Source organism: Patagioenas fasciata, chromosome 1 (assembly GCF_037038585.1).
Source record: "Patagioenas fasciata isolate bPatFas1 chromosome 1, bPatFas1.hap1, whole genome shotgun sequence".
Lineage (NCBI taxonomy): Eukaryota > Metazoa > Chordata > Aves > Columbiformes > Columbidae > Patagioenas > Patagioenas fasciata.
The window spans coordinates 96,701,876-96,726,493 of record NC_092520.1 but is presented as its reverse complement, the minus strand read 5'-3'; the positions used below and the strand labels follow the sequence as shown (position 1 = coordinate 96,726,493).

At 43.2% G+C, this 24,618-nt stretch overlaps 2 protein-coding genes across 3 annotated transcripts in view; one reads left to right on the top strand and one right to left on the bottom strand.

Moving 5' to 3' along the window:
* RSPH1 (radial spoke head component 1) overlaps positions 1-13,940 on the top strand; it is a 43,007-nt gene extending 29,067 nt beyond the window's left edge. The window contains exon 10 of one of the 2 annotated variants that reach the window (XM_071811534.1): positions 12,789-13,940. In XM_071811534.1, coding sequence (XP_071667635.1) covers positions 12,789-12,817 — 29 coding nt within the window. In that variant the 3' untranslated portion in view covers positions 12,818-13,940. Of the gene's footprint in view, positions 1-816; positions 1,956-12,788 lie in introns of those variants that run through there. The other variant, XM_071811537.1, reaches the window with a different exon arrangement.
* Positions 702-23,720, bottom strand: UBASH3A (ubiquitin associated and SH3 domain containing A). Its single transcript, XM_065843411.2, has 14 exons — positions 23,597-23,720; positions 20,129-20,182; positions 18,456-18,642; positions 15,094-15,292; positions 14,222-14,391; positions 12,956-13,164; positions 11,969-12,095; positions 9,483-9,591; positions 7,980-8,102; positions 7,078-7,170; positions 5,859-6,003; positions 2,313-2,419; positions 1,696-1,802; positions 702-839 (listed from the first exon to the last, which is right to left on the bottom strand). The coding sequence occupies exons 1-14, from the start codon at positions 23,707-23,709 to the stop codon at positions 702-704; spliced, it is 1,881 nt and encodes a 626-aa protein (XP_065699483.1). The 5' UTR covers positions 23,710-23,720.
* Between the last annotated feature and the right edge of the window lie 898 nt (positions 23,721-24,618).

Genomic DNA, 24,618 nt, shown 5'->3' with positions numbered 1-24,618 from the left:
AAAGCAGGGCATCTTTCTTTGTCCCAGCAACAATAAAGCAATCAGTTCGGTTTTCTTCAAAAAGGAATCTTTTAGTCCCTTGTGCAATATGGATCACTTGGAAATCACTAAGTGGGGAGCTGTTGTGATAGAAAATGGGCCTCCTTTGTAGAAGAGGTAAATAAATAGTCAGTGTGGTATTTGCTCTTGCAGAACTGTCGGAGCGAACAGGAAACCCAGTGGCTTTGGGTAGAGCTGGTTTCCTCTTCGGATAGCAAATAACTTCTTTTCAGTCCCAGTTTTTCTGCTTGTCTGAAAATAACCAAGTGCATGAAAAAAGCAATTCTTATGGGATGTATTTTGATCTTGGAAAACACAACATTATCTGATTTAGTGCCTTTAGCGCCTTTAGCAGTGGAATTTATAATCGGGTAGTTCCATATTCATTAAATATTGGTACTCTCAGAAAAGGTGAAAAGGTACTTTCTTCACCACCAGAAGAATTATTGCTCACTTGCACACCATTTCATAGGTTATTTCTTCTCAGCCACTGAAATAAAAACAAAATTCAGCCACCAAACTTGGAAGTGTTTTTCTGTTATTTGACAACTCAGAGAGGGTATTTTACAGCCTCTGTAAGTCTTCTGGATGAATCTCTGGACTGTGCTGAACCATAATCTCTTTGTCTCCTTTCTGACGACTTTGAAGGCAGAGCTGGCCTTCTAATCTTCCATGATACCATTCCTCCAGTTAAACGCTGCATTTGCTCCATGAGTTAATGTCTTCACTGGTGGGTTGACCATCTGCCATTTGTTCTCTTCTTTGATCTCTTCACAGAAACACATGCCCAGTGAAGGGATCTAGGAAAGAATTTACCAACAGAGTTACTAGCAGGGTCATTGCTTTGATGTGAAGGAGGCAGAAGAGAGCAGACTGTTCTGGGAAGAGAGACTGTGAAAATTTGCCACTTCTGAAATGAACTAAAACCGCACTGGAGGCCTGTGGGGCAATAGCAGAGCTTGTGTCATGACCCCACAGCCATACTTGGATCTGATGATCAAAATGTTTTCACTCCTTATGCACTGATAGTGGTAGTAAAAATATGTCTAAAGACTGAATTCTCTGATTGGCCATACCAAGGCTGATGGTAAGGAAAACTGGGGTGAAGAATTCTCCAACTGGTGATAATACGCAAATTAAAAAAAAAAAAATCCTTGGCGACCATGTCTCAAGCACAGGCCCCACTTGTGAAGCTGACAAGAACACCCTTCTCCATTCTGTAGCTGAGCACCAAAGTTGTGAACTTAGAGTGACTGGAAAACCACACAGCTTCTTAAAGAGTGACACAATGAATGTAGCTGCAGGTTACACTCCCAACACCGTGGGGAGGAGAGGGAAGACTCTTAGCACTGTTGCTAAAGGGAGGAGGCTAGCTCCAGATAGAGAGGTTTCTAGCCGTGCCTCTTGCCTTTAGGTGTTATCTGGCATTGACCTTCCAGGGGAGCTGCATGTAGTTCTCCAAGGACTTAGCTGCGAGTCATATAATATTCACCAGGAGAAAATCCTTCTCTTGACCTTGCTAAAACTAGATTAGATTCCCTTTGTAATGAAAAACCTAATGCCATTGGTATTGGCATGCATTATATGCATGTCTTGCTGTTTAATTAAAAGTACAATAAAACAAAAAGAAAACTTCCTGCTGAAAAAACTTCTCACCTTTCGTACCACCTGGGCAAAGTCACTGCTGTCTCTGGCAGGGAGCCCTATCAGAGGTCGAGTGCAAGATGCCAAGGAAGATCCATGGCCCACAATGAGGATGACTCCTGGCAGACCAAGAAAGCAAAGAAGAGTAGTTAGGGAGCTGCAGTACTGTCAAGTTACCTATCAGCATGAGGCTCTTTTAGGGTTGTTGATCTTGGCAGACCTCTTTGATAATGTGGCAGGGTGTATTGTGCTGATCAGAAAAAGCCTGGTGTGTTGTAGGCATGCCAGCTAGCAAGAGAAAGTATTTGCTAGGAGAAGAGGAAAAAAAAGCTTTCCAGAAACCTATATTATCTTATGCTGAGCTACTTTCCAACGCAGAAAGATCAAGCAAAGAGTATATTCTTGCATTTTAGTACTCTACTGTCTTATTTTTAATTTTGCTTTTTCATTTCTGTTCCATAAATTGCAAGTATTTTGATTTAGTGTAGGCCAGGACAAGGACTAAGAGACTACCTTAAGCTCTGTATAACACCAACAACTCACGTTAAATGTGCTTCTGTTGGAAAATCTCTGCCTGTTTCTGTTACTGAAAGTGTCTTATGGAATATACAAAGATCTGAAACCTTTACCTTTGCTGGGGCAGGCAGTGATGATCTGTTTTATAACTGCAGAGCTTCTGCTTACATATTCTTCATAACTTTCTGATGGTACCAAAGAAGAGAGTGGGAAGTTACCCCTGACAATAAAATCACAAATATATGTTAATCTAGATGATTATGGGGGCACTGTTAGCAGTATTGAATGACTGCAACAGAGAAAAGGCACTTGGTTAAAAGGATATAGGTTTACCTACTGACTTGGCTGTCATATTGTTACCTCAGCTTGCATGGAGCATTAGCTTCCCCCACAGTAATTTCTATTAAATCTTATGGTTAAATCTCATAGCTTATAAAGCACCAGATGCAGGGAAACCCATACTTTAATAAAACTTGCTGTTTACAGTGGAGATTACTTAAAGCAGGATTCATGCCTAAGAAAATATTGTGCTTTGAGCACTTCTGTTGGCAAGGACCACTGCCCAGGTGTGGACTGCAGGCTTGCAGAGCAGCCCAGTTCTAGCAATCCTGACTGAGTCCAAATCAAGGTGAGACACTGATGGTGTGAATGCTTTCAAAATCACACATATGAGTGTTCATCCCCTTAATAAACAAAGAAAAGCAAAACAAAAATCGACAACAAATGAGGCATATCTGCATTAGCTGGACGAATGGGTAGTAAAGACTTCCACTCCCAGAGCTAAAAAAAAGTGTTTCCAAGGACATTAATCACAATGTACCGCTCCTAAGTGTCTGAGCTTTTCTTCTGGTTTTTGTCTATTTTTTCCATGTAATCTTCTTAACCTGTCTTCTCTGGAAGGGGAAACATTGACTGCTATGGCTGGAAAATATTGTTAGCCATATGTTGGGACACAATGCAGTGTGTTATTTTTTTTCCTACAAACAGCTGCCCCCCTCACCCTGATTTGATTGTGTCCTTATTCAGTGAATAGGCGTGAGAAAGATTTGATGAATATATTGTAGTAAGGTATGGTGTCACAGTGTACTTTTGCAGGTGAGTCCTCGATACATTGATCCAGCACAAACCACAGTAGAAAATAGGTGGTAAAACCATGTGAAAAACTCATGATGGTTTGTTAATTGTAGCTAATTTTAATCCTGGCCAGACTGGAGAAGTCCAGATTGAAGTACTCAAAACTAGTCTGCCTTTTGGCAGAGCTGCATTTTCTTTTTTTAATGTGCTGTCCTGTTGACGCCTCAGTTCCTTCAGTATTAACCCTGTTATGAACCAGTCGTTCTACAGTAGAACTGAGCATTCCCAGCACTGGCCTGAGCGGTTTCCAGGCTAAATAGCAACAGGGGTGCTCAGCCCAGGCTAAGGTCTGGGTGGGAGTGCTGTGTCCATCTGTGAGTTCTACAGTGCAAGATGAGGACTAACAGGAGAAAATCCAGAGGGGAGCAGTGAACAGTGATCCAGAAAGCACAGCCTACAAGAGAAGATAGGAACAGTACAGCTTAGAGGAAGAAGCTGAAGAAGGACATAATGATAGTCGGCAAAAGGCTGTCGTGAAGAGGAAAGGAAAGGTCTGTCCTCCATTCAAAGGATGAATAAGAAAGTAATAAGTGGCTTACACTGTGATTGGCAGTCTTTAACAACTGGAATGGCAAAGGCAGAGTTTATCTTGCTTTGAGACAGGGAGTGTCTACCACCCCTCTGCTCCTGTGACAGCATGAGAGGAGAGAGAGGCAGTGTTAATCTCAACCAACTTTAGCTACCTACAACTCAAGCATCTGGCCAGGTCAATGGGGACAAGCAAGCCCCTTCATGCCATCTTAAGTGTTTGGCATAGGCTATCTAAGATGGAAAATCACTGTCTTGAGGGTCCCCTTCTTTCCACTCACAAGAAGGCTCCTAGCTAAGCATCACAGTCTAGGCACCCAACTCAGACGTTTGCAAATGGGTGCAGCAAACATCAAGGTGATTTCTGAGCACACAACACATGGGCAGCGAATGTTTCGGCACCACTCACATTGCCTTTTAGCGGCACTGGAAACAGGAGAGTTTGGGTTAGGTCCACTGCTGATAGGGAATGATCAGGGACTTAACCTATTTGAAGGCTGTCATTTGCAGTGGTAGAATATAGTAAAGCTGGTCCCTGAGACCTGAGGATTTTGAACCCTGGATGTGATGGGAAGAAACTGGCATCATATGCGCAAGTTCATAGCTCATCCTTCCTATTTTTTCCTGGACCTGAGTGAGCCGTGAGGGGTCTGAACCCTGTAGTTTGCACTGCTTCAGAGCTTTCCCTCTGAATTTCCCATTGCTCTGCATTTGCACCTTTTTCTTTGTGGAAGTTTGAGGGAAGTGATTTTTTTTATAAAAAAGTACTATAGAAAACAGTCAGTTGGTGGTAAAACACACCAGAAAGCACTATGATTCAAGAAAATGAAGGATCCTATTCCTTCATGCAATTTCAAATGATGACAGTTTCTTGGCTGTAAGAACTGCATTAAGACATGAGAAATTTCCTTTCCCCCTTTCTTGTATATGTGGGAAACCCCAGAGACACTCACTTTTATTAGCTGAGTAATTTCCTGGATCTGGCTGTGCACTGCGAACACAGAGCAGCCTGGCTTGTGAGCAAGATGAGGAGCTAGACTGAACTGGAGGCTTATAATTTCCTGCCCTGCTGTGGTTTTCTAGCACTCAGAAGAGGCATCAATCCCCGCCACCATGAAGTTGTAAGGGCCCCCAAAAGTCCTTGCTGAGCACTGTAGTAATCTTTGAGCAACTTAAAACCACTCCCCTCCCTGACTGAATTTGGCACAAACATCAATTATAGCGAAACGCTGCTACCCTGCCTCCACCCAAAACGAAAGCTGGCTGGTGTTTGTCCCGCCTCCCTCTCTCCAGACCCTGTGTGGCTCTGCCCTGGGCTGCACAGGGTGACCCCCACTTTCCCTTCCTCTTGTAGCTGTTGCTCCAGTGACACAAACCAGTGATGTTTCAGGCATGGAGCTGTGCTCCCTGCCAACTCCCAGCCTGGGCTCATCCTCTGCAGCAGGACAGACCTCTTGTTGCTGCCCTGCAGACTCTAAACAAAGGGCTTACTGGCCTTCTCTAAAGTCACATTTCTTCATTGCTGAAAAGCAGCATCTTATTTACCCAACAGGTTACTCTTCATATTTCTAAAGTGTGCTTTGCATGAGTCAAAGGTAAAAACAAAACTCCTGGTACCTGACGCTAATACCTATAATGCAGGTATACATATGCAGTTCATGACGAGTCATGGACCTAAGGTGGTGGATCTGATGGCAACACCAGAGCAGGGCTGGTTCCATCCACAAGTGTCAGATGTCTGTGCATGTGCACCCCCGTGTGACATGTGTGCGTGTTCCCAAGCTTATGTGTGTGTCTGTGTCAGAGCAGTGAAGTTGTCTTGGCACAAGACAGCTAATAGCATTTCATATTTTAGGAACAGATCGTGCAGACTTGAATTTGATCAGAATCACCAATTTTTTGCAGTGTTCATAATGGTTTATCACAAATAAAAATATGAAGAAATGCCTCAGGTAAAAAAAATATACGGCTTTAACAGCTAGATGTGGAGCAATTACCTGTAACTTATGTCTATTTTGTAAGAGGCCTCTGCCAGTTCTGTCACAGTCATGAAGTTTGGGATTACTCTGCTTGCTTCCCACTTAGTCCATTCAAACAATCCTGGTTCCACCCTGATTTTGACTTTTTGATCTAATTTAAGCCCTGCAAGAACAATACGTATTTAAGAAGACAAAGGTACACTTGAAGTGTTACATTCATGCTGTACATTCTACCTTGTTTGCTGTAATATTTTCATTAATGAAAAATAATTACTTATTGTCAAACAAAAGAGAAGTGTGCTGATTAAATGAAGCCAACATTATATTCGTGTCTAAGTAATGTTAAGGCACTATGAATTCTTACGTTAATATTGTTTTTGTTATTATTATTATTTCTGGAGCTCGCTTGTGATGATCTGCAAGGTACAGGAGAGAACACAAGAAAAGACCTCAGTAATGTTGCAATCAGAATAAACTTTAGACAGGAATTTTTTAAACAATTTTTACATAACATTTTGCTCAGTGGTCTTTGGCGAGGTAATAATTGTCATGCAGTGTTAGAAATCAAATTGTTTTCTGAAAATACATTATTTTGTTGATTATTCTTGAGAGGTTACTCAGTGGCACTAGTTCCCAGAAGAAATGCACTCATATTGTCATTTTGATGTAAACATGGTAATGAGCTATGAGTCCCTGACAGACCTGTCAAAGGGGACTGGACACGGAAAAAGAAAAAAGGGAGAGGGAGGGGGAGAAGGAGAAGGAAAGAGGTTCTGCAATAAGAAGGAACTAGAACAGTTTGGCTTCCAAAGGCAAATGCTTTCAGGGGAAACCTGTCTTCCCTGATTCACATACATATCCTTCAGAGCACCAGAAGCATTTGGGTTTTGGCTCATAATATCTTCTGGAAGAGGTGCCAGTGTTGAGTTGGTGAGCAGCTACTAATGTTGAATTCAACCTGATGTGAAACACCTCTGTTTCATGTAACATTAGATCCCATTTTAACTAGCGAGGACTAGCATTAATGGGACAGTACTCTCCAGACCATACACACGGCAGCAGATTTATTCCTATATTACTGGCTAGACAAAACCACCTTGTCTTCCTTGCTTAAATACAACAATAAATAACCTCAAAGTCATACAACTTCTTAATTACTCATCTCAGAGACTTCACAGAAGTTTGAGGAAGACATTTTCACCATGGCAAAAACACCTGTCTCTTCTTGATACCTTACCCTGCAGAATGTGTTGAGCTGTCTGTATGCAGCGGAGAGCAGGTGACGAGTACACGTAGCTGACGGTCGCCTCCTGGTCCAGCAGAGCTTCCCCTGGATGGGAACAGCAAAGTGAGTTTCTCTTTAACAGATCACGACAGACGAGAAAGTACTACAAAATACTTTCTGCAAAAAACAACTTAAAGCTTTTTAGTTTCATTGACATGGGGTACATTGACAGTCCCTTTCTATTCATTTTTTCCTACTATTGGCTGAATGAGCTCACTAAAATGCTCATTCTGGTGGCAAAAGCAAGTTTAAAATGGGTGTCAATAAGATAATTATGGAAGATTCACTCCAAATCTGCAAACAGCAGTTAGGCATTTGTCTGTCTCCATGTATCTGCATCATCACAGACAAGCATTTACATCAGACTTGCATTGTCACAGTCAGGCACACTTGCTCACAGAGCAGAAACAACTTCGTCTGGTGAGTGAAATGACTCAGACTAACCTGTACCACCCAGCTGTCAGGCACCTGTGATTAGGTGACCACACTTTGCTGACCACAAAGCTGGTTCCTCTGGCCAGGCTGTTCACTCCTCACTGCCCATTCAGTAACAATTGTGTGAGACATTAGTCCCTTGCAGGCAAGCAGCAGGGCACAGGTAGTGTTGCAGCTTCTGTCTTTTAGCTTTCTTTGCCAGGAACTGGCAGAATGGGTCTCAAAGATGAGCAACCAGTATTGCCCTCTATTTTTCTATTTAACAAGATCTTGTAGAGGTTGCCCGTAGAAAAGGGTTATCATAACGAGTGCTGCTAGGCAGTTTTTCTACTGCAAAGCCAATATGAACAACACTTCGCAGATGATGAAAGCTTGCTTCTCAAGCCCTTACATTTGCAGTAGGATATCATCCTGCTTACCTATAAGCCTTGACTGGAACATACCACAGCAAGATAAAGGAGGATCGTATTCAAAATGCTTCATGCTGTCTTTCCGCTTCGGCAGGATGGAAGGGAAGTTCAGATCTGCTCTGTAGTATTTTCCTGAAATGAGGTGTGACATTTTGTCACAACACAAGGGAGGCAGCAGCTGTATGCACAGGTGGCATTTTGTTATAATGGCTTAGTTTCTTCTGAATGGTTGGATGGCTAGTTCTGAAAACTCAGCTCAGAGTGACATCTTAATGGGCAAATGAAACAGGTCAAGGCCTGTTCTCTGGCCATGAGGGCACATAATGAAGCGGGGCATCTGCCCAAGGAGCTAGTCTCTCTTTCCTCTACCTCAGACACCCACACTATCTGTCCACTGGGGATGGACTATGGTCTGTGACCTCCTCAAACCTCGCCTGGAAATGGTGTGGGTGATGGGGAGCTGCCATCAGCCGAGACCACACCAAGGACACAGCTAATAACCGAGCAGTTTGGGGGATCATGGGGCAGTGCCTGACTCTCGTGCCTAGAGGGTTACTGTAGTAGCAGTACAGACATTGTCAGTGTCTCACTGATGAAAAACCCCTGCCGTGACTGCTATTACCTTAAAGAGATCACATTTTAAGGTCATAACACTAGCTTGGGAAATCACCTGTCCCAACAAAATAGCTCCTGTTCTGCAAGCTCTGAAGGAGCAAATAGGGTGGAACAGAGAGGGGACAGGAAACGGTGAGAAATCCACTCCGTATCGATATTCTGTCACCATTGCCAAAATGACAAACCCCAACATTTCCACAAAATAAAAACAAAACCAATTAATTGAGTATGCAGCCAGAAGGTATCACCCTCATTATCTAGCATGAATTTGGCACAATTAATATAGTAGATCTTCAGTATAGCAAAAGAGACTTTCAGCATAAAGCTCTTCCTTCCGATCTTGCACCTGCTTGTCCCTTTCCTTCATCCTGGCACATATTTCCCTATGCTGGGTCAGCCTTCTTCACCTCAAAACATACTTCTTTTAAGAGAGAGGGACAATAAACTAATCTTTTAATTCAAGTCAGTGCTGACACCTCATTTCCGCCGTGGTTTGCTCTTGCTCTTCTTCCCCAGGTTTGACTAGTGACGTATTGTGACTCTGATCAACTGACCGCAATTCTGACTCAACCATGGAAAGACGCAGGGGCCTGTCAACCACCACCTTGCGTAATGAGTGGAAGAGGCCTTATGTTTTGTACATCTGTCGGTGAGACATATCTGTCAGTATCGTAAGGTCTTTGCTTGTTCTGCAGAGGTTATCCAATATAAACATGAAGCAGTTTTGGACATTATGAAACACATGCATGTCAAAGCAGTATTGTACCTGACTTGCAATGTTACTCATTCTTTTGTGACAGTGTTTACATTTAGACATAGGAGACTGAATCTTTTGTACCCATTGCTGGGGTTAGTGGATTTTGGTTCTGATTTGCTAAGATCCTTCAATTATCTTACCATCTGCAGTCAAGCACTGTTGAAGCCAAGATTTGCCAAAGACCTGATCAACTCTTTCCCCGTGGCGCATCACCAGCACTCCTCTTCGCAGGGTGGCATTCTGAGACAGCTGTGTAAAAAGGGGTTTTTGATATGATATTATATATATATATGGAGAAGAGAAGGCTCCAGGGAGACCTTATTGTAGCCTTTCAGTACTTAAATGGGGGCTGTAAGAAAGATGGGGACAGACTTTTTAGCATGGTTTGTTACTATAGGACAAGGTATAATGGTTTTAAACTAAAGGAGGGAAGATTCAGGCCAGACATGAGGAAGGAATTTTTTACAATGAGGGTGGTGAAACACAGGCCCAGGTTGCCCGGAGAGGTGGCAGATGCCCCATCCCTGGAGACATTCCAGGCCAGGCTGGACGGGGCTCTGAGCAACCTGATCTAGTTGAAGATGTCCCTGCTCATGGCAGGGGGATTGGACCAGATGACCTTTGAATGTCCCTTCCAACCTAAATTATTCTATGATTCTATGATGACCTGCATGAAAATTCTGGATTCCTGGATGTTGCCTGATGAAGGAAGCACAGAGAAGGAGAGAAAGAAGCTGCTATAATAGATGCCTATTTTTAAGACTATAGTAAGTCTGACTGGCTCTGCACTGAAGGCAAAGAGATCCCTGACCTTCATGGGCCACAGGTTAAGTTTTAACTCTGTTTTTACACTAGTGAAAGGTAGTGCTGATAACAGGTCTATTAATTTTAGTGTGGGAAGAAATTATAATTTAATGTACATCATATGGTTGGTATAAACAAAAGAGTGAAACTAGCTAAGATTCAAGTGGTAATGCTCCTTCCTACACCAGGACTTACACCAAGCTTGTTCTTCATTTCCTGATGAAAACACTACTTTTACACTTTTTATAACTGTGTGGCCAAATCAACAGTGAATGCAGATCTCTTCTGAGGCCACTTTTTTACTCCGATTGTGTGGAATTACAAATGAGTTCTAAGCAGTTTGAGGTTAGCATACAATGCACATTAAACACAGATGAGAAGATAAAGAGGAACAGGTAAAAGCCTTTAAAATTTTTTCATCAGTAACTCATCACAGCATTACTGCTGCAGCACTGAGGTTAGCGATGTGTATCTGCAGCAGCAGAGAAGGAAATTCTTAAGAAGTGGCATGAGATTTATAGTCATGTATTCTTCTAAACACTGTTGCATTTCTGCCATGAAACACGAATCAACTGCCACAAGATCGGGGTTTAAAACTAAGGTTTTGTGGTCTTGCTTTTCTGCTTCGGAGGAACACAGAGGCTGGGGAAACTCCTAGACTGGAGACATGCACATCTGCAAAGCATGTTCCTTGGGCCACGTGGTGACTCTGCCACAGATCTGAGTTAGATAAGAGAGGCCAAGAGCAACCTAGAGCTGGTGGAAGGACGTGTGACTCATGCAGAAGTTTCTGTCTTACAGTAGTATGAACAGCATCCTCGTAGGGCCCAGGATGAAAGTTCCCTCAGGGTGTCCTCAAGTTTATCTAATGCTAACACAAATGAACCTGGGGTTATCCCCCAGCACAATGAGAAGAAAGGCCATGGGGCCAGCAAACCCAAAGGGATTTCTGCAGCATGTCAGTGTGCCAGAAAGGACTCTCGGCATCCCTGACAGAGCCAATAACGCAGCGCAAGTGCAAACGTGCTGCAGGTGAAAAAGCAGAGTCTTTATTTGTTTTGTTCTTCCTAACAGGAGGCCAGTAAAAAACCTGAGAAAAAAACTATACATGTTGATTTTGAAACTGGGACAAAAGTGTAATCCCACCAGTGCTGCCAACCTTTACAGCTATGTGTTCTCTTACTGCAGTTCTATGCAGTTATTTGCATTGGCTATGTGTCTAAAAATACACAAGAAGATGAAACATTTAATTGTGCTAAGATCTGGGACCATGTAAACCACCAAGGTGACATCCATAGAACCTGAACATAAAATAACAATGAACAATGAATCTAATTCTGCTTGTTACTCTGCTGTGAACCTGTATAAAAGTCAGTGGAAGTTGTTCCTGCATTTCACTTGTCAAACTTGTTGCCATACCTTTGAACAGCTTGCCCAGTAAGGCTGTGCACAGAGAAACCTGAGCAGAGAACTTGTATGTTGTTTTATTATGACAGGAACAGAAAGTTTTATGAAAGAAGGAAAGAGTAATACACATCAAATACATTATATGATATTTATGAGACATTATACTATATAGTATGAGTGTATGAGTATGTGTGTGCATATATATATATCTTGAAGGATTGGACTAGATGATCTTTTGAGGTTCCTTCCAATCCCTAACATTCTGTGATTCTGTGATTCTATGTGGATTCCAACATAACATGAAAATGTGAGGGGGAAAGGAAGATACTATTAAATTTACTAAATACTTTTAATTAACAGTACACCTGTAAAAGCACATAACAAAGATCAGAAATTGAAAAAAAACCACAATTACCTGAACAGAAAGTACATTGGTTACGTTCCTTGAGGTACTAGGGTTATGGACTTCTCCATTCAGCTTTATATTAGGTTCATTTTCAGTTTGGGTGAAGAATCTCGAAGCTGTTACAAAAACATATTCCCTGTAGAAAAAGTAGAAGCAACATGCATACACACAAACATATGGGTGCACACGCAAATAGAAGGGGTTTTTAAGTAATGATGTTTTTGTCTGCAGACACATATAAGTCAGGATTCATGTTCTATTCGATATTTTTTGCAGACTAGGAATACACTTCACTTTGGCTTTGATTTAGAATTTTCCCAGTAAAAATGAGGCTAAAATGTTAATAATACAAACTGATTACATATACTGGGTGTAGCCCTGCTAAGTATGATCTTCAAACAGGAAATACTACCTGGTTGCCTCCTCTCTGTCTCTGAGGACTCAGCAAGAAGTGTACCTACACCTCCCTGCTTAGAAAAAGCAGCTCTAATCTGCAAGTAGCATCAGGCACACTGGCAGCTGCAGAGCAAAGTGCAGGAAGCCAGGGAGATGCCTGCTGATAAAGGGTAAATCAACAAGAAAAGGGTGGGCTCAAGGTGGTGGAGTAACCTTTGTGTGTTTTCAAGTTAGCTTTGCCAGCACTTGAGAGAAAAAAAAAGAACAAAGCAGTGAGCCAGGTTGAAGGCTCGGCCTGCCTGGCAGAATATGGTCTTTTAAAATTAATTAGGCTGTTCAGGTTGTTCAAGAGCAAACAGCGGTCATCCCTTCAGCAGATGAACTAATGAACTCCGGGTGTCTATGAGTGTGTGTACTATGTCTTTTCTTTCAGGAATCTCAGCATCCAACCCAGACCCCTGAGGCCCCTCTCTCCTCTGCCCACGACACCTCCAGCTCCCGTCTGGCAGCCCACAGCTTATAGTGAGGAGGAACGCTGACACAGCTCCCCAGCAGGAAAAGCGGATACCAAAAAGCAACATTCATGAAAACCCAGCCTACCTGTGTCTAACCCACGTGTCTGACTCGCTGGCCCTCTCAGTGTAGTTTTCAGGAATGAAACCCCTGCAGCCGGTCCGATGCGAGGTCCCTATCACCCAGCCTTCGCTCACATCAGACTGCTGCGTCGGGTCAACGTAGATGAAGTCTCCAGTGTTGATCATGAGTTCGTCGATGTTCTGGGGCTTGTACTGGAAGAGTGCCCTCAGCGTCTGGGGGACACAGGCAGTGGGGTCAGACTGCTGCCCAGTGCCCAACTGCTGCACATACTGCAGTGGTTTATGTGATTTCCCATCCCTGAAGACATACAAGGACAGGCTGGACAGGACTCTGGGCAACCTGATCTAGTTGAAGATGTCCCTGCTTATGGCAGAGAGGATGGACTAGATGGCCTTTGAAGGTCCCTTCCAAGCCAAACTATTCTATGATTTGATGATTCGATGATTTTATGATTCTATGCTTGTTCAGCTCTCTACTGGACACTGACTGGTATTGTTTTCCGCTCTGCATCCTGCTCTTTAATGGCACTTCAGCAGAGAAAAAGGAAGACATTACTGCATTTGCATTATGTATAAAAATAGGCACTTGCTTTTAATGAAAATACATTTTCTCTTGTAGCTAGTACAGGCTTGTTTGAAAGCAAACATGGCAAAAGCATTATCAGCTGTTTTGGTGTTTGCTTGTGGCTGTCCTGAGTGTGACCAAAATTCAAGATGAAGCTTGTGGCAAAGCGATATACTGATCTGACTAAAAAATCTGGATCATTCCATAATTTATTTTTGGAAATAAGAACTGGAAAAATGTTGACTGGTTACTAAGAGTCTGTTAAGCAGAAAACCATCAGCGAGAACTGTGCTCTGCTCTCTGATATTTTAATCTGTGCATTTTTCCCCATGGCTGGAACAATCAAGAAAACTAATCTTGCTAAATGGAATATTGCTGCAAAGCTGTGATCTGATAAATCCTAGTAAATATTCAAGGATCTTGATTTTCTGTCTCTTTTATTTTCTCATATCATGGTAAGATTAGTTTTTTCTGTTGGAGTTTGGAATTAGACCTTGCTGACACACAGGTCAAGCAGCCTACCATAAAGGTATCTTCTACTGATTCAAGCACAGTTTTTGAACCCAAAGAGATACTTGAAACAGCCATGCTTTTTGAAATACTGTATTGTGCATGCACTGATTTTCTCATGAAAAAAAAAGGCAAGATGACTAGCAAAGAGTCTGACAGTGGACTCAGGAAATTAAATATATCTGATGACAGTACCTGGTAATGCACAAAACGCATGTCCCGTGAGTAGAGAGCAGCTACCCACTGGCAGGCCTCCCCTGGGTTAATGCACTTCGCCAATTGTTCCAAAGTCTTCTGGTGGTGAGGATAAAACTTGTGAGCCAAGGTAAGGTGCAGCTGTTTTAGGCAGGGTTTCACATGGCAATCTAGGAATGAAACAATCATTCACAACATAAAAACAAAGATCCTTTAAAGCTGTTCTTGTCTTATGCTATGCTACATGCGTTGCATGATGCATGAAATATAGTAATTATTAGTAGAGTAGATCATATTTTTGCTGAATAATGGTTTCACAGAACGTCACAGTTTTACTTATGCCAAAATAATGCGCAAATTTGGACTGGATTTGCTCTCTGGCTTCAGCTGGCAGAAAAAAATTCTTCTCCCAGTCTGAGATGTATTAATCTAATTTCTCCCAGATGAAGCTATGCTGGGGCTGTGTCCCTGCAGTCTCCACTGGTGATACAGTTTCCCTTGGATGTCACTGGAGTGGGGATTAAGACCTATTTCTCAGGGATGCAGTTGGACCATCAGGCTGAGCCATAGCACCGTGGGGATGGAGGCCTGGGAACAGGGAGCATTATATCCCTGCCCATCTTGGATATCCCAATCAATGACATATGAAGTTACACAGACAACCATTTCAGCTTCTAAACAAAAGCACTGTGTCTTCAAAGTCTAAAACATGCTCCCCTAGCCATGCTATTTTCAAATTTGCAGGAGGAAAAGGTGCTTGCTGACCGTAAAACATCAACTAAGCTTCCCTGGAGACACAGGAGAAATTTTCAGTATCATGCCTAAACATTTATGCTATGACCCACCCATCTTTCTTCTGGTGTTGGTCCTACCTGCCAGGGCTGAAGCCTCTGATGAGAATGCCAGAGCAAACTCTTTGAGGATATTTGCGTGGCTGTCACCAATGAAGAAGCCCAGGTAGCTGCTGGATGAATGTAGTGACAGAGAAATGGATGGAGGAAAGCACTGTGAAAAGCTGTCACCAACTCGCTTTAAGGCATCATACAATATTTCCACTTTCTGGTCTTCACACTGAAAGTAAACAGAGGAGGAGCAGGCTTTACTCACTGACTGGCTCAACAGCCGGTGTTGTAGCCTGTGTTATAGAGGAGTACCAGAAAATACTGTGTACATTAGACTTCCTGAGAAAGAAAACACATCTACGAACCTCCCTGAAACTCGTGGTATTAAAAACAGTAATATTGGGGAGTTTGATCAGCTCAGTATCCTGGTGCTATAACAGGAGATGGAGCCTTCTCCCAGAAGGTGTATCTAGCCTGCATAGGAAAGATCCAAAAGATTTTGCCGTCTGACAGGTGAGTAGAACCTGCCTGAAATGAGGCAGGGATCATTATTTCTTTCTTCAATTCAAGCAAGAATTTTGTTATTGTTATCCTACAGTCCTTAGCTGAAATGGCTTCTGCTAAAACTTGAAGATCTCAGATGCTGAGCAACATACCTAGCAAAATTCACAAGGCATCTTTGTCATTATGATCCTTGATGCTCTAACCACAGCAAATTCAGGGACTGTACAGAGCCATGCTGCCAGAAAAAAAAAAAGGCAATTAAGCAATTTAAGCAGCGAAGAGACAAAGACGGAATTTGTGCCATCTAGCCAAAGACAGGAACACAAATGATGCTCCATTTCTGTGCTGCTTTGTTCTCCTCTGCAGGGTTATTTGCTCTGCTTAGCCTTTACACTGGGTCAGCCTGCTGAAGGGGAAGAGCAGAAGAGAGAAAAGAGCTCCTCCTGCTTAGATCGTCTTTCTCTCTGGAGCATGTCTCAGGCCACAGGGAAGAGCGATGCACCAAAGAGACCCTGGGCAGACTGGACTGTGGGGGGATGGGGATGTGGGATCCTGCACCACGACTGCCCTGCAGCAGGCTCCTCTGGGCCTGATGAGTTTGAGAGCTGCAAAAGACATGGGGGGTCAGGAAACAGGAGAGGGCTGGGTGGGGAGAAGGAGGTGGGAGCCAGGTCAGTGTGTCTTGCTTTCTGCCTGCAAGGTAGCCAGGTCAGCCAAGGAGCAGAGAACAGCACTGAAGGATGCATTTATCCCTAGAAATATGCTACCAGAAACGGGGCTGAGACGTACAAGGTGAGGGTTGCAATTCAGTTGTCTCTTCCAGGGGCAGGCCTTTAAAATTGACACCTTTCAAAAGCATATTTGTTATTAGTTAATGATTTTTGTTCTCTATAGTTGCAATTAATGGCCACAGGGTGCTATTCGATATTTTGCAACAAAATACTCATTTTCACTGTCTATACTTAGTGGCATGATTTAGCACAAAAGCATGACTAACAGCAAAATTTTTGTCCAGCTGCTCTAGCTCATGCCTGTTTCAGTGCCATCTCAGCTGCAGCTGATGTTCATGTGCTGCACCATCAACATACGAAAACTGGATTTCAGGCGGCCGTAGAGTTTTTCCAGAGCAGTAACTTCTTGACGGTCTTTGCTGATACTGGCAGATTCACCTATGCAGGAGAAGGAGCTCAGTTGGGAAGTTCTCTAGATGGTTAGTGAGCATTCAGAAGGCCACCTAGGAGAACAGCAGCATCTCTAGAACCAGAAAACAGCTCACCAGGAGTCCAGCTCAGGAGCCTAACTTCCATGTTAAATTACTGACAAAGATAATCATTTGCATTGCTGTACTCCAGTCTGGCTCCCCTTGCTCCTTCCATCCCTGTGTGTTCTGCTTCTTTCATATTTACAACATCCGAACTTCAATAGAAGGGGTGAAGACTGGGACACACCACCATAGCAGTGACCTTCTGCCTGGGGCTCTCTGAAGAAGGCAGGGGTTTCCCTGAGTTTCCTGTAGGCACCATACCATAGTTATCTACATCCTTTGATAACGTTGTCACCATCAGAGCTGGCCGAAGGCAGCCACTGCTGCCCTGGCCGTGAAAGTTCAACATCCTAGATCAATGCAGCAATGGGCATGGTATCTGAAGCCTGCCGACATCTGCAAGTTTGCTGATGACACTAAGCTGGGAGGAGTGGCTGACACACCAGAAGGCTGTGCTGCCATCCAGCGGGACGCAGACAGGCTGGACAGTTGGGCAGGGAATAACCTGATGAAATTTAACAAGGGAAAGTGTAGAGTCCTGCATCTGGGCAGCAGCAACCCCAGGTTCTAGTATAGGCTGTGAAATTACATATTAGAAAGCAGTGTGGGGGAAAGGGACCTGGGGGTCCTGGTGGACAACAGGATGACCATGAGCCAGCACTGTGCCCTTGTGGCCAGGAAGGCCGATGGCATCCTCAGGTGTATTACAAGGGGGTGGTTAGTAGATCGAGAGAGGTCCTCCTTCCCCTCTACTCCACCCTGGTGAGACCCCATCTAGAATATTGTGTCCAGTTCTGGGCCCCTCAGTTCAAGAAGGACAGGGAACTGCTGGAGAGGGTCCAGCGTAGGGCAACAAAGATGATTAAGGGAGTGGAGCATCTCCCTTATGAAAAAAGGCTGAGGGAGCTGGGTCTCTTTAGTTTGGAGAAGAGGAGACTGAGGGGTGACCATATTAATGTTTATGAATATACAAAGGGTGAGTGCCACGAGGATGGAGCCAGACTCTTCTCGGTGGCAAACAATGATAGGACAAGGAGTAATGGGATTAAGCTGGAACACAAGAGGTTCCACTTAAATTTGAGAAAAAACTTCTTCTCAGTGAGGGTGACAGAGCACTGGAACAGGCTGCCCAGGGGGGTTATGGAGTCTCCTTCCCTGGAGACATTCAAAACCCGCCTGGACATGTGAGACCTCACCTAGGCGTTCCTGCTCCAGCAGGGGGATTGGACTAGATGATCTTTTGAGGTCCCTTCCAAACCGAAACATACTGTGACACTGTGATATGGGGAGTAGTGCTTTCTGCTGGCAGGTCCATGTGCAGCCTGGACTGATGTTGCTCTAGAGGAATGCTAAACACATGTCACTCAGCAGCCCTGAAGTATCCCACTGGCTCCAGCATCCAATTTTTAGGTATGCCAAGGCCTAAGGAGGGTAGCTAAAGCGGGTGGTGGGAAGAAAGCCCCTAGTGCTTACACAGGGGCTGAACACTCAAATATTAAGAAAACATGCCTGGACCTAGGTCATGCCAGTTTGATCACCAAGAAGTTCTGGGATAAGACAACTGCAGGTGGCCCAGTTTCACCAGCAGCTGATATTAGACCCTTGCACATCTTTTGTGCCTTACCGTGAAGAAATCGCAGAGAGTGACGTGCGGAAAAACCTCGTGGGCTCTGTTTTTTCCACACTGGCGCTTGCTCTCCTTCCAAAATTCTTCCAGGTAGTTATGCAAACGGCCGGTTGGACATAAGTAAAGAGCATACTCCTGAGGGATTGGGTCTTCCAAAGAGGGATCATTGCAGTGGGAGTGCAACCTGAAATGAAGAGCATATCGCAGAGAGTGTGTGCACCACTTACTCTTGTTTTCTGTGGTTGAAGACATCCATAGTAGAGACCAGAAAAAGGAAATACAAGGTGGTTATTTTCTTAGAAGTGAAAAGTTAAAATCAAAGCTCCTTAGAAATTTTCTCTCTGAAGTGCTAATGGAGAATGGTTTTATTTTTTCTGCTTATTTTTTGTGTACTTTACATTTATATGTACCTTTCAACGTCTGAAAATGAAAGACAACAAAAAGAATTTTGGGTTTTTTTGGGGGTGTTATTTTTTCCCCTTTTCCATGACTGGAAACAGAAGAACGGAGGAGGAAAAAGAAGCAATGGGCAGAAAATGTTGAAGAATGACAAAACGAAAGCTAACTGAAGATTTTAAAAAATGCTCAAAAGAGCTAGCCTTTTTATTCTGCCCTAATAAAAGCAAACAAGACAAATCAGAAAATGTACAAGCAAAGATCAGGAGCTCGTATCTCATGTGATTATGACCTTCACCTTGTTCTTCATGTGCTGTATGTTTGGCTTTGCAGCTGTGGGGTTGGGAGTGATTGCTAGAAACCATAGTAGCACCCCTGACTATTGAGGAAGAACATGCCATGTCTCCTCTGGCTTTTCACATACACAGAAAAAAAGAAAAAAGCAATCAAACCAATTAAAAGGAAAAAAAATAAAGAACAACAAAAAACAGAAGTGCAAGGAAAGACTGGATTTAATTTGAAGGTTTATTAAAACAAAAGAATCAATTATCAGCATATGAATAACATACGAATATCCTATAGTCCTCGTACAGAGGAACAAACTTTCTAGGGATCAAGAATGTCCTTCAGCCATTATCATTTAACCCCATGTTTTTACTGTACGGATTTGTAACTGCAGCTGTGGGTTTACAAATATTTTCCCTGTTACCTTCCTCCTTTTCTTTGGGATAAAGAGTCCGAGTTTCCCCCTTGGGCCTGTGCCCATTGCCCACAGGTGCATACCATGAGGTGTGAGGACATTTGCCCCATGGGTGTCTCTTAGAACCTTCCCAGATGTACCCCAGTGCATGCCCACAATGTTGGTTCAGAACTCGGGAGCCCCTTGCACAGACAGTGAGAAGACCTTGGCAGCCACAGCCACAAATAAGCAGGAGGCTTAAAACTGAGAAGTGTCTGCCCCGAGCAGCCAGTCCCATGAACTGACTAACATAACTGTGGTAAAAGTAGATGCTTCTGCCCAAGACTCTCCTTTCCTCCCCAGTTTTTTTTATTTACTCTGGACCTTCTGCAAATAACCTCATTTCCAATAGTAACTACAAATATGATTCTTCATTTCTCTGCGTGAACTAAAATAAACAAATAAATAAAAGAACTCAGATACAGGGGTTTCATTTGGCAGCTAACTTCAAATTCAGTGACAGAATCAGCACATGAACAAGGGTTTTTAGCCAGGTTTAATGCCAAAGCGTTCCTTGAAAATCACTGGTACTTACCATTTTGCAGCATCTTCTATTGTCTTTTGTCCAGTAGCAGCCAAAGCTTTTTGCCTACAAAAAAAAAAAAAACCAACAAACCAAACCAAAATGGATTAATCAGAATAACAGAAAGAAAACTCCTAGAAAGTAAAGAATGGACGTGCTGTGGTCACCAAGTCTGTTTTCCAGCACAGACAAGACCTTTAACAATGAAGTCATTTCTGGGAAATATTAACATTCTTGAAGTTTTTTCCACTGTAAGCCTTTAATTCATGAAGACTGGTAACCTTTGTGTTCTGGAGATGCTTCCTTAGGAGACCTATTGGCTATATGGATTTCCTTAGGGCTGGGGAAACCATCCATCCACACACTGTAAGAGCAGGGTTTGCTCTGTACATAGGAAACTATTCTGGTCCAAGATACCAGGCCCAAGCCCCTACATATAAACAAAACAAAACAAAACATACTTCTATTGGTGTTTGAAAATCTGGACTGAGGATCTCCCATAGGCCAGCAGAGAGCCAGACCTAAGCCATCACTTCAGTCCAAGATGAGGGACAGTATCTCACATTTGTCTCTCTTAATGAAACTATTGTTTTCTGGGATTGGATTTGATTCACATTTCCTCTTTTCACTAGAGCTTTCAAAATTCCAACTACGCACTTCACATGGATAAGTCTTTGTGACTAAATGCTAGGGGATGGGTGAAGGATTCCAGCGGTAAAGTAGCACTTGCACCCATGCACCCAATTTCCAGCCCTGTAACACACCTACTACCTTCTCAGAAGAGACATGAAGGGGAAATGGAGACATAGACGAAAACCTGCTGAATCACTTGGCATCTGTTCATCTCTTTGCTTCTCTTGTGAGACCATCCTTTCTGGCCACTGAGTCCTGAGGGCATTGATTCATTTAGTCTCCTCACATTTTTATCCTCCATTCATCTCTGTGACACCTGTGCATGCACCTGCAGTGCAATGAGTGCATTAAGCAGCAGGACTCAGATTCATCCTTGGTGTTTCCTTCTAGACTTTTGTCTTCCCTCTAGAGCAAAAACTACACATGGGCTTGTTAAAAACATTTAAATGTACTTATGCGTATATGCAACCATGCCTGGCTCTTTAGTGGAGGCTCAACATGGATGAGGGTTAACATGAGTTTTTGCACTCAAGCTTTACCTTCTAACTTTCCTCTCCATCAACTGCCATGAGCTAGCTGGTCTGAAATAGCCTGTGTCCTCTGTGACTGAACACTGCACAATTTCTTTCCACATCTCTGTTGACTCCCCCTCCTCCATCACATCAAACACGAACGATCTGTGTTCTTGTCGTTCTCCCCATTCAGCCCTTCTTGCTATATCCTGTTGAAGTGTCAGTGCCTGTTGCTGCTCGGTCAGTGATACCAGACTTTGTCAACCACTCCTTACAGCTCAAAGTGAGTGTTTCACCACTTTGTGTTGCACCATTCCTCCCACTTGGAGAGAATCCTCCCACTTGGAGAGAAGCTCTGTGCAAACAGTCCTGAAGCCAAATGGAGCTTGACTTCAGGTTTGGTTTTTTGTTTTTTTTTTTTACCACAGGGTCTGCAAAATTGTAAATGTAATAAGACAAGCAAGACTTGAGACAATAGACTGTCACACTGCTCAGTACTACGTCCTTGCTCCCTTGGGCTCCTCTCTGTGCCTGTTCCCACCTTTTATCTCATCATATATGTTGGCCACAGGATGTTTTCCAGTGGGGTTTGTAGAGCTGAGGCAGGAGAACATTAGGCTGTGATTAGACATCCTATGCTTCCAAGATGAGCAGTGAAGATTGAAAGATAATGCATAGAACAAATTCAGTGCATACAAATTTTTCTCAGATAGACAGTAGGAATAAACCATTGAAAATGTGCATTAAAAACAGTGTCTTTACAGTAAGAATAAACTGGCTCTTCTCAAAAGCAGAAGCTGCTAACACAGTTCAGTTCTGTGTAAGCACCAGAGGCGGCCCATTTTATTGATCTGATGCTAGGCTTGATCTTCACACATTTGTTTTTTGTTCTTTGGGGAAATGCTGCTTTGGCATGCTGGTTCTGCATTGTGAAAGGTTTTGTAGATATTTCCACCCAGCCTCGTTTTTCTCAGGCCAGGACATCTCAAAAGAACAACTTTTCAATACTTTCGTTTATGGTTCAATCCAGGAACTATGGAGACAGCTGAAAGATTTTATAAATATGAAATCAAAATTTTGAAGGTCTTAAAGTCAATAAAAGCAAATAAATTAAGAAATGAAGTGGTTTTGGGCATTTTGTAATTTTATGTCAGTTTGCATAGTACTTCTGCCACTGCTGCTTGATTTTGGCTTGGGAAGCAAAAAGCCATCTCAGCAACTGCAGGAAGTGTTTTGAAGGGAATTTGAAAAATATCACATAGAGGACAAAAAATTTGAAAACTGCTATTACTTTGGGGTGACAAAACTTATAGTATTACTAGAGAAATGATGAGGCAGGTTTTCAGCTGCACAGCTACAATTCCACTGTGCATAACTGGGAACAAGGGACCCCCGGTTTCCTTGTAAGCTGTGCCCATAGTGTTTAAAGTTGACTCGCTAAGCACAGCTGTTCCTGAAAAAAGCACCACAGCATTTATGAACGGAGCCTTTTCAACTTGCTCAATTTTCAGTCAAAAAGGAGACATGGTGCTCTCCTTTCTAAGACATTTTCATGAGGGATTCTTTGACATTAGAAATACTTTTTTTTTTTTTTTAATGAAATGTCTACACTCGCCCTTCAGAAGTTGGAAAATCCTTCCCAGAATTTCACTGTCCAACCAGAGAGGTCTCTGTGGGAGGAGTGACCACCACTTTTTTATTAACTTGGTTAGCTGCCACTGGTTAATTTCCCATCCATTGGGTTCTCCAAGAATAGCTCCTCATTTTTTACAATTACGTTTTCCAGGTAAGACATGATTTTGAACAAGGTCATGATTCAAGACAGGAAGAAAAATTGACAGATTTATGAGTCATCTTGTTAAGGAAAGCTTACTCTTTTAGAACAGTTTCCAGTGACAAGATCCAGCAGGAGATCATTGCCAGGCCTGAAAAAACTTTGAATAGAAGTTACATCCACATTTAACTCCATTGTAACAGTGATAAGCAGGAAAAATGATAGAGGATATATCTCAAGAGCAAACTGTGGACATCAACTTCTTAACTAATTGCAAAGATTCTCAACCTGAAGAAGTGGAAAGGCATGTCTTCAGATACACACCGTATTTACAAAAATAGATACAGAGGAGGTTACTTTTGTATTATGATCAATAGACAATGCTCTACAAGATATTCAAAGCAGGACAGGTCTGACCCCTATATAGGGACATTACCCCCAGGGTGCAGCATGCCCTCTTGATGAAAACAGCAAACCGCCTACTGTCAAGAACTTATGAGAAATACCTCTTTTATCTTAAATACCTCTCGCTGCACGAAGGCAGCCAAACACATTACTCACGCGATATGAGCTGGGAATCCTTTGGCAAGAAGAGACTCAAGGAGTGAAGAGGTGCTTTTGCTCCTGTGCTTGTTGGAGACCTTTGCATACAGCTGAGTCTCAGCCACTGCCATCTCCTCCGCTCTTCTCCTCACCCTGTGCTGAGTGCTGACAGAAATTCAGAGGTGGGAGGAGAGTGTGAGGGAGGGGGGGAGTGAGAAAATGAGAGACAGAGAGAAAGAGAATGAGGCAGCTAAAGCAAAAAAAAACCCCTAACCTCTTGTGATCTTTTCTGACAAAAGCTGACATCCTGTTTTCGTAGCATCTGCATCTCTGAATTTTTGTTTTAGGGTAGTTAGAAACCCAAAAGCTATCAGCGGGCTTTTCTCATCCACCAGGATGAGAACAAGATTACCAGTCCAAAGATAAAAACCACAGTCAGGGTGGACTTGCTGAAGGGTCTGAGAAGGGATCTTTTAGCGTCTCATTTAAAATTGTCTTCAGAAAGCTGAGAAATCCAACTGAGCTGCTACTGCAGCATGGAGGAGGTGAGCGGGGATTTCCTACAGCATCTAAGAAGTCAGTCCGCAAGCCAATTCTTTACATTTGGGCTCAATTTTTACATCTTCCCATCCCTATCATGCATCACCCCTGCTTTGGTCTTCTCAGCCAAAGGTGATGAGCTGGCCATCTGTGCGAGGTCAAACTCAATGTCCCATCCAGCCCCCTGCAGTTGGGCTTGGTGCAGCTCAGAGTGGCATCAGGGAGAAACCTGTCCTTTCCGGTGGTGCCAGTTCCACCACAGGAGCCTTTGTAGAGCTGCACTGGCTGGTTCTCAGGGTTTCCAGTGTGGGCAGAGTAGGTGAAACGGTTGAAGAAAATTTTCTTTGTCCTGAGCTGTCCTCATTGAAGGTAACCACTGCTGCCTGCGGAGGACAGGACATCTCACCCCGTGGACTGAAAGGGTCACATGAGCTCCAAGTCCCCTGAAATGAGCTGTCACTTTCCACCCCTTGGCTGAAGTTTCACTTGGGGCACCTGGC

Excerpts from the sequence above, each read along its gene's own strand:
- UBASH3A (XM_065843411.2), bottom strand. The coding sequence starts at position 23,709 with ATGGCAGTGGCTGAGACTCAGCTGTATGCAAAGGTCTCCAACAAGCAC. Across the intron at positions 20,183-23,596 it reads GGATTCCCAGCTCATATCGC|GCAAAAAGCTTTGGCTGCTA; the intron begins GTGAGTAATGTG and ends TTTTTTTTGTAG. Across the intron at positions 2,420-5,858 it reads AAAATAGACATAAGTTACAG|GGGTAACTTCCCACTCTCTT; the intron begins GTAATTGCTCCA and ends TTTTATTGTCAG.